Consider the following 10,587-nt stretch of genomic DNA (forward strand, 5'->3'; position numbering starts at 1 on the left):
AAGAAATGGCAATTAAAAGGAAATGTCTTATGCCATTTGGAATTGCACTTAAATCTCACTATAGCGTATAGTATACGTTGGAGGTATCTTATTTGAAAAACCAAAAAATGTTCATATTTAAATATGAAAACGTGTACGAATGAAACGTTCATCACGCAGGATTAGCCCATATAATAAAAATATCGCTTGAATTACGCCAACAGCAAAAACACTTTCCCTATTTAAATTTGGTTTTTAAAACGCTCGTTGAGGGAAAAATCGCTAAATTGCCGTCATTGGGGAAATGTCAATTGGAAAACATTTTTAATCGAGGCGACGAATAATGCACGAAAAGGACACGCGTTACAACGCAGATAATAATTTATTTTTCATAAAAAAATGAAAATTATCAGTTCAATTTGCGTAATAATTATTTGTCCATAACAATGCTGCAAAAATTAAAAATATTTTACAATAAATACACAACGTAAACACGTGAAAAACAAGTAGACAAAACAGTGATGGAACATAATCACGAAAACGACGAATATAAAAGCAAGAACGCAAAAAAACGAATAGAAAAATAAGTGAAGAAAACGAATAAAAAAAATGTTTTATTATCGAGCAGCAGACATAGCAGCCGCGTTTATTATCGCTTTTGCTGTATCTTAAATTAATGGAAAACTAATCTGTGCTCGGTCGAAGATAGAAAGATTAAAAGTTCAAAGGATTTTTTATTGTATTTTACTAAAAAGTTTTAGTTAAGTGATACATATATACATAAATAAGCGAGTTTGGGGGGTTAAACCCTAACTAACTCTCCCTCTAGTGTAAAGTAGTTTTAAGATAAGAACAAGTGCTTTTCGTTGGAAGCATAGTAGTAGTTGATTTTAAGAAGAAACGAGTAATTGAATTTAGTGATAGTGATCATCACGGAGCATTAGCTGTGTGTACAGTTATTACTGCACGCGCGCGCGCTCTCAATGAACAAACGCGATATGTCCGAGAACAAAAATGGACAAGGAGCGCAGTGGTCGAAAGGTGCAGTAGCAGCGGTAACGGCAGCGGCAGCAGCAGCTGCTGCAGCCCAAAAACAACAACATCATCATCAGCAGCAGCAACAACATTTGCAACATACACCTATTTACAATGCAACAGCGTTGAGTTTAACATCTCCAGCTGCTGGCTCTGCATCAGCCTTATATGGGGGTACTGGGCATTTAGATACACATCAGGCGTCATCTGACGTAGCAACATATGCAGCTGCCCGTTTTCAAGCACCGCCAATTGATCATCGATCTGCATCCTCTTCGTCTTCCCATATTATACCCCCCGCACCAACACCAACACCATCTTCCACTACCAATGTACCTGTACCTAGTGGTTTTATACCGCCACCATTTCCACATGCTGCAGCAGCTGCTACATCTGTATTGACTCCCAATCCGTATGCAGTGGCCTCGCTCACCGCTTCAGGAGCGACACATACAAGTGCAAATCATCCAAATCCACATTCACATGCGCATTCACATCCGCCTCCGAATCAACAATTTTCGGGGCCTCATCCCATGCCTTCGTCTCATCATGCCCACTTTGGAATGGAGCAGTTTCAACATTTAAATGTCCAGCAACAATATGAGCTTAGCAAATTAATGGCAGCTTCCTTTAATACAACCCAACAGACAGTGGGCTCTAGTGGACCAACAAATCTTTCAGCGAACACAACATCATTGTCATCATCTGCGTCATTGGTGACAACAAATGCAGCGCTAGGGGGGACGTCAGCTTCAACAGGTCGACATCCACCGTCAACACTAACGTCTACCGAAGGTTCTACGTCCGGTGGTATAAACACACAAATTGCTGACCAAGTCATTAGTGCAATAAGCACTGGCACTACGGCCACAAAATTGGCAACCACACCCATACATGGACGCCTCATGGGCCTGGGGGTGCATGCACCAGATGAAGAGAAACTACGACGTATACAACAAGTTGTAGAGTCCGGTATAGGGTGTGTATTCAAGCATAACAAACATTTATACGTTTTTATTTTTAATACCTATTCTTTTGTTTTGTTTTATACCTAAACAATTTACTTTATATTGATGGTTTCTTTCTTTGCATTTATTTGTTTTCGTTTAAAATCATTAGCGATCATGCCAAACAACAAATAGTTCAAATATTGGATCGTATTTCGACTTTGAGACCAGTAGAAAAATTATTTCTTTATTTACGTTTGCCTGGCGAACAACCAGAAACAGGTTAATATACGAATATAGATATTTTATACAATGACATGCAATGTTCATTTTAACATTTTTATAATTTTTGGCTATTGTTTTTATTATTTAGATCCCCTGCGTCAGCCTCAAAACCCTTTGGGAACACGTTCAGAGATTAATCATACTATAAATTGGGTTCGTACTCATTTGGAACAAGATCCTCAGGTGTCCATACCAAAACAAGATGTCTATAATGATTATTTGTAAGTGAATAGTTTATGAAAAATTACATATACTATGTTAAATAAGCAATTCTACGTAAAATTAATAACGCTTATTTTGTATGGATTTTAACCGATTTTACCATTTTTATTTATTTTTTCTCTTACTCTTAGAGTTTATTGTGAACGATTGGATATCAAACCATTATCTACCGCGGATTTTGGTAAAGTAATGAAACAAGTTTTTCCCGGCATACGACCCAGGCGTTTAGGAACAAGAGGTCACTCTCGTTATTGTTATGCTGCTATGCGAAAAACAAGTAAATTACCAGCTCCCCACCTACCCACATTGGCAACAGTGAAGACAACAAAAAGTGGCGAAAAAGATGGCAGCATAGATTTATCTACGAATATTATTGATAGCACTGAAGAACAAGAAGAATCATGGGGTGTTGTAAAGCAATGGGCCGAGACGATGCTGCATGTTAAAATAGACAATATCAGTGATTTGGCAACGCATATTAAAACAAATGGACCCTTACCGTTGACAGGTGGAACGCATACACCGTATACTGGAGCCGGCCGTGGGAGTAGTAGTGGTGTGACGCACAAAAAACATACGCAAAGAGAACCCAAAGAAAAAAGGGTCATGGCGGTAAGTATTGGAAAAGTAGCTAGAGTGAGTGAAGTTGAAACATTTTATTCTAGAAGAGGTCGTGAGTTTTAAAATGTGAATTTTGTTTTTAGTTTTAATAAATAAAGTTCTGCAGTAGGTTGCTAAAAATATTAATTATTAAATTTTGATATTTTTGATTTATTTGTTATTATTATCTTGCCTTTCTGAATAATGCGGCTGCAAGGAATTTGTGCAATTCATATTGTACTCTATTATTTAGAAATAGCGTTGTGCAGCTACAGCACAAATTATTTTATTTTAAACTAGCTTGACCCGGTGTGCTTCGCTAAAAATATAAAATATAAAAAAATAAATGAATATAATTAAAACAGGAATTTCTTTAGTGAAAAGCAGGCAGTGTTGTTAGTTCTTCAGTTTCTTCAAAAAATGTCTCTTATTAAGAAAAATGGGAAGTGAAAAGGAGTTCTTTTGAGTTTTCCTAAAATTTTCTCATACTTAAAAAATTAGAAGTGAAAAGAAGGCATTGTTGTTAGTTCTTCAAGAAAAGGAGGCAATATATTAAAAACCAGAGACCGAAAATAACGGGTTCACTTTCATTTCAATGGTAAATTCTCATTCGCAGCCATTAGAAAATAATTTTTTGTGATATATCACTGAGAGAGTGATTTATTCGAGAATATTTTAGGTTTCGGGTTGAGTGAAACAGAAAAGAAACAAACACAAATAATCTGGATGAGTGATTTATAATTTATTTTTATCGTAAAAGTCAGCTTGTGAATTTTATGCGAACATGAAAAATAAATGGCAAAATGCATTTGATGCAAATCAACGCTTAAATATATAAAATTTATCAAAAGATTAATAACAATTTAAAAACAAATTCTCATTTCTGTTACTCAGACTTCATTACTTCATACTTATCATATTATTTCCATAATTTTTTAAAAATTACTAATATGTTATTGTATGTAAATAAAAGAGAAAGTAACAGTTATTAACAACAAGAACAAATGAATTGTTTATCTCACACCAAACCATTAAAAAACAACAAAAACGAATAAAGGTCATACCAAACTATTTAAATAAAAATCATTTTATAACTGTTATTTTCAGTGATTTATTTTTATCACAAAAATATAAATCACAATTTGGGTTTTTTGGTTTATGGACGAGTTATTTTCGATCTCTGTTAAAAACATAAAATTTCCGAGTTTTACCAGGAATTTTTTAATTTTTAATTTTTTTTCTTTACAAAGCCTCTCCTGAAAATTTCGAATCGAATAAAAAAAATAAGCCAAATCGATCCAGTCGTTCTCACGTGAAGCGATTACATACGTTTTTTTTTATATATGTATATAGACAAAACAAAAAATATTTTGAAAATTAATCGATGTAATGTTTTGCATTTTTTTAACTGATCCGTCCATATCCATCACATGTTCCATTTTTGATCATTGTTATTAAATAACAAGAATATATATTTAATTTTTCAAAGTTTCTTTATTGGTTCCATGAAGTTCTTTCGGAATTGCTTTGTGTTGTATAGAACTAGTCTAGAAACAATGTAACTACATAGTTCTTATTAAACTCTATAAAATTGCATAAGAATCTTAACATTGTTTTTCAGAACGAGTTCTGTTTGTTATAAATTAGCACACGATATTTGGAAAGGTTCTGGAACCAGTTTTTGAATCATTGATTTTTTTGAAATTGTCGGAACTAGATTTAGATAGGCTTTACGAAGGAAACACAAATACTTAGAAACAGTTCCTGAACTAGTTCTCCCGTCTTGTTCTTCTTTATTTACAATTCATAATTCACAATTACATAAATTAAACTTAAATGTAATCGGCAATTATTGGTCGAATAAAAAATATATTTTTCCTCGATTATTTGAATCTTTTTTATTGTTAGGTTTTTACTGGCAACGTTCCAATTCTCGTTATTCATTGTCTATGGGTAATTGAAATACAGAAACTATTTTGAATTGCATATATTTATTATTATTTTTTAATAGTATTGCTAATTTTTCCCAAAACTAGAGTGGTCAAACGGTTTTTTTTAATCGGAGTTATTCGACAAACCTGGTTTTTTGTTTCGAATTCGACATAATCGAATATTTTTTTTATTTATTTTAAGATTATGCGAATACTTTTAATAATTAGCGATTACTTTAAACAACACGATTCTTCTAAATGTGTATTATCATGTTGAATGCCATTAACAAGTTACACATCAAGACCAAGTCGCAGTCGCAAAGTAGGTCTGGGTTGAATAGGAACTCGGGATTTTTTGCCTTCGACAATTTTGCGTCTCGTTCTGGAGCGTGTGTGATGTATCGTTTTCACTAACCGGGTGTCTTTTAATTTAGATAAATCCTTAAAATTCATTGATACTGGCGGAGTACCATTGCTCAAATCACAAATTGGTGTAGTACCATTTATTACCACTCATGATTTTAATAACAAGGTTTAAGCGTTCCAGTTTCCTATACGACGAGGGACTTACTTGAATCGACTTGGGTAACCTGGCAATTTGTATTATATTTACAGATGCTTGTTGACAGGAGCTGTGTTGCTCTTTCACTTAAGAGGCGGGAAATTCAAAAAGTTACGGACTTATTGACTCCCCTCGTATATAATTTTGCGATATTTTCGATTATAATTATTGTAGTTGAGTAGAATCAAAAGACCCAAGTTAAAAACTAGTGTTTTTTCTGTGCTCTTTGGTAGAATTTATGATACATACATATATATGAAACATATAAATATAAACAAATAAAGTTAATATGAGGTCTTCGGAAAAATTCATTGAACAGAAATCACAGCTATTGATTAATACTTTACTATGTCAAACTTTGTATTCATGCTAATGATTACTTTATTTTGTTCAGGATATGGGACCTTTAAAGAAACGGCGTAAAAAGAAACGAAAGGGCTCATCTTCATCGGAGTCCAGTTGCCATCAAAATATAATGAATACCGGCGATCAACAGCAACAAATGCAACCACAATTATCTCCAGCTAACAGCTCGAAAAGTGGTAGTCATCATGCTGTTCTTTCTCCTGCAATGGAAGATGGGCAAAAAGTGAAAATCAAACAAGAATTAATCGATTCTCCCGGTTATCCACCATCCGTAGGTAGTTTGTCCACACACTCACAGTCCACAGATTCGGCTAATATAAGCCAATATCAGACAACAACAGCAACAAATACCCTGCAAATGACGCAACATCAGGTGATGCCCATGAATTTGGCTGCCGAGACAAGAGGTGGAATATCAAATGTTTTAGCTAGAGCTCCACCAATGACCGCATCCCTATCGGCAAGTGCTTTTGAACATGTACGTCCAACAGGAGTGACAACACCCACAACAACAGTAGCAGCCGCTGTAAAGAATTTAACACCAAAAATCATGGAACTGTCTACAGAGAATCAAGCGATTTCTTCGCCACCACCACAAACTGTTATTAAGCAAGAGATTGGTGCCGAAGATTACAACACTTCGAATATTTTCTGCAAAAAAGTTCGTAAAGCACAACAAACTAAAGGTTTTTGGGCAAATTCCCCCACATCAAATCGAAGCGGAACTGTGGCAACAACCACAAATTATCCCATTATAACAACAACTGCTTCGACGCCTCCGCCTGCGTCGGCTAGTGTTATAGCAGCTCCACCAAATAGTACAGATTCCGTTGTGGTTTACAACATGGGACCACCCACACAAATGGCTCCGTCCACGAGCCCAAATAGTCAAACACTGAACGATGATGTTACAACGCTGGGACAGCCAAAGGTACTTTCACGTAATCTGCAACAGTTGAAGGCAAAGAAAATATTGGCTGCTGCAGCGGCAGCTGGTTGTGATCCTCCTGATTTGAATGCAGCCAAAGATGCGGCTGATTTGCCGGCAAATTTGGGTTTGCCGCGAGAGCGAGTTATCAGCATTTGTAACATGGATAAGCATGAGCTAGATGATTACTTTTTGCCCGTAGAGGAGGAAAATTCGGAAGATCAAGAAACTGAGTTGCTTCAATATTTTCAGATGGGAGACGCTGAGGAAAAATTAACCAAAAATTCTTCCTCTGATGCTAAACGGAACAGTAATTCAACAGTAAATCAATTGACGTCAGCCTCAACATCCATACCTAAATTGACAACAACAACATCAACAACTATAGGATCATTGGTACTGACCTCAAATTCGTCAATGACAACATCAAAGACATCTACTGGTATAATGATGATGAGCACATATAAATCTAGTAACAATACACCGTCAATAAACGATATAACAATAGCAAATAGTCAATTACAAAATGGTAAAACATTTTCAAATTCAAATTCAACAACAACAAATTCTACTCTAATTAAATTGCCCTTAATAACATCATGTTTACCAGCCACTATATCATCGTCATCATCATGTTCAAATACTGTTGGTACTGCCTCAGCGTCTCTAGCACAATTAACACAAAAGCATCAACAACAAATGCAACAACAACAACTTCAGCAACAATCTATAAATCAACACCAACAACAAACTCAACCTCAAGCATATTCAAAGGTTTCTATTAAACGTAAAATAAATTTAAATACAATATCTACTACATCGGACATAACAGCAGCAAGAAAAAATTACAGTTTTCTACCGATATCACCCAATATCAATACGACCACCTCATCTTGCAACAACAACAACAACACTTCATTGTCTCTCAATAACAGCAACAATAATAACAATATTAATACCTCAAATACAGGATTTTTTGCCAGCCCTGGCTTATCGCGTTTACTGACCAAACAACAGTCTTTAGATTGTGACACCTCCTCAGATCCCATGATTGGGGCAACGCGACGTCAGCGGTCGTATAATTCGATGATGACGTCCGCATCTGCGCCACCAAGTCCCTCGGTGTTGAAACAACAACATGAACAGCAATTGTTTGGTCACATGTCACACAATATCTTAATGGACCAGTGGACTCATTCCACAGGCCCCTTTAATAACCCCTCAACATCGGTAAATGTTGCCAACTCGTTAATGGTTGATCAAAATTCTTTGGATTTAGATTTATTTGGAGAAGCGGCTGCAGCAGCAGCTTCAACAGCTACCAACACCACATTTGGTAGTCGAAATAATTTCAATATGAACATAAACAACAACTCTGTGGGAATAATGGGTAACAACAGCACTGACAATTCGACTGGGCAAATGAACGATGTCACACAGCGATCTCAGTCTGTGCCATTGTCACAACTGCAACGTTCTCATTCGCCCACATTTAATCGCAGTTTTCATTGTGGTACAAATAATCCTGCGGCCATATCGGCCTGCAATTCATTGGCTCAAACACCAGTGCCCTCCGAATTTATTGATTCGGTTACAATGCTCTCGGAAAACAGTTGTAGCCAACAGAGTGCCACCATAAAACTCGAAGAAGTGGCACATGTTGTGGCTTCCGATTCAACGGCCATATTAGATGAGGTGGATGTGAGTGAAATTTTGTCGTCTCCCGATTTTGTAGCGAAATTTTCCAGTCTGAACCAGACGGGCACAACAAAAACAACCTGTTCTTCGGCAGGCTCGTCATCGGGCTATAGTAGTGCTGGCCATTTCTCTCTATCGTCGGGTAGCTACAGTGTGGGAGGAGGCGGTAATGCTTGTGGCAGTGGGGCAATGTCTTCATCAATATCACGCTCCGTACCTTCGACACCTTTGCCACATCAAAATCCCCAAAGTCTTTTTGGCAACGGCAACAACTTCTACAGAAGACGATTCGTTAATAATTGTCAATCATTGAATGGTGGCGGTGCAGGCGGTGTTTTGGATAACCTTAATTCATTTTCTCACAACTTTTCGTCTACTAGCAAATACGGTTATGGCAACATCTCATCGTCGTTATCCCGTTCAGCGTGCGATATCTCCAAGTCAATGCCTTCTACACCCATAACAACTACACCCAGCAGTTTTCGTTATAGTCCGTCGGAATTTACACGCGATTTCCTTATCAACGGCAACACCATAGATGATAGTATTACATCATCGTTTGGTGCGGTCGGCAGTGATAATCTTATGGGGTCTGATGTGGTGGGTGTGGATGCACCTTTAAGTTCAGAATCGTTACTCAACGAAGAAGATACTCTGATAAACGGTTCGACGTCCATAGGTCAAGTTGATGACGTCGTATTAACGCCTGATTTTGCGGTACAATCTGATACATCGGCCCCTGGTTTGGGCGGAGTTGTAGGTGAGTCATCTGTTGTTATTGGCGTGGGTTCGGATTTATTAGATAATTTGTAGAATTTGTCTGAAGAGCAAGTTAAAAGAAAACGATTAAAGCATAAACAAAAGTCCCATGATTCTATATTAGAAGAACCTACGCAACTCTGCAGCATACCAAATGAAAACGAACCAGACCATGAAGAGGTTAATAATTGTGCTGTTGGTCTTTTGTTGGCCGAAGTGGGTAAATTATAAATTAACAAAAACAAACTTTAACTTGCTCTTCAGTACAAATACTAGTAATTAGAGTAAAACTAATCTAATATATAATTGAAGTTGTTACATTATTGTTTAATACTATTTTTTAACTTTTTCTAGTTTTTAGTTTTTGTTTCCCCTTTTCTACCTATAAGTATACTATACAAAATTTTACTATTCTATTCTACTATATTCTATTCTATTGTTTGTTTTATATTCGCTTTAACAATTTGAAAAAAATAAAATTAAATAAATCAAGTCCAGTGAAGACTATAAAATATGCTTTTAAAAGCATAAATAAGAAGAATTATAACAAAACGTCTGAGACGTTTTCCATTTTTGTAAAATTTCTTTTTAATATATATTTTTTTTAATTCTGTTTGATTTATATTTAGAATTATTATGTATGTTTTTATTATTTTTATTAAACTTGGCTTTATTATTTTATATAGTTTTGATTTTGTGTATTTTGTTTTGGATTAAAATGTTTATGTTTATTATATTTTGCTTTATTAATAAATTAATAAAAATTAATGGTAAATATAAATTACTGATGTTTACAAAGTACATAGGTACATATTTCTGCAGAAAAATAAAAATTGCACTGAATAAAATCATTTTTTTTTGCCTTTAAATCAGAGACCGAAAATAACGGGTTCACTTTCATTTCAATGGTGAATTCTCATTCGCAGCCATTTAAAAATAATTGTTTGTGATATATCACTGAAAGAGTGATTTATTCGAGAACATTTTAGGTTTTGGGTTGAGAGAAACAGAAAAGAGACAAACACAAATAATCTGGATGAGTGATTTATAATTTATTTTTTTCATAAAGGTCAGCTTGTGACTTTTATTTGCAAACATGAAAAATAAATCGCAAAAATGCATTTGATGAAAATCAACGTTTAAATATATAAAATGTATCAAAAGATTAATAACAATTTAAAAAAAATTGTCATTTCTATTACTTCATTACTTCATACTTATCATGTTATTTCCATAATTTGTTAAAAATTACTAATAATATGTTATTGTATGTAA

General features: G+C 35.2%; 1 protein-coding gene across 1 annotated transcript; it reads left to right on the forward strand.

Annotated features, from left to right (window-relative positions):
- The first annotated feature begins 290 nt into the window (after positions 1–290).
- On the forward strand, positions 291–10,163 carry LOC135962180 (mucin-3B). The gene is made up of 5 exons (XM_065513960.1): positions 291–1,993; positions 2,134–2,243; positions 2,335–2,467; positions 2,600–3,080; positions 5,956–10,163. Exons 1-5 carry the CDS (start codon positions 963–965, stop codon positions 9,364–9,366), a joined length of 5,166 nt encoding a protein of 1,721 aa, XP_065370032.1. The 5' UTR covers positions 291–962; the 3' UTR covers positions 9,367–10,163.
- Positions 10,164–10,587: the final 424 nt, after the last annotated feature.

Source organism: Calliphora vicina, chromosome 1 (assembly GCF_958450345.1).
Source record: "Calliphora vicina chromosome 1, idCalVici1.1, whole genome shotgun sequence".
Taxonomy (NCBI): domain Eukaryota; kingdom Metazoa; phylum Arthropoda; class Insecta; order Diptera; family Calliphoridae; genus Calliphora; species Calliphora vicina.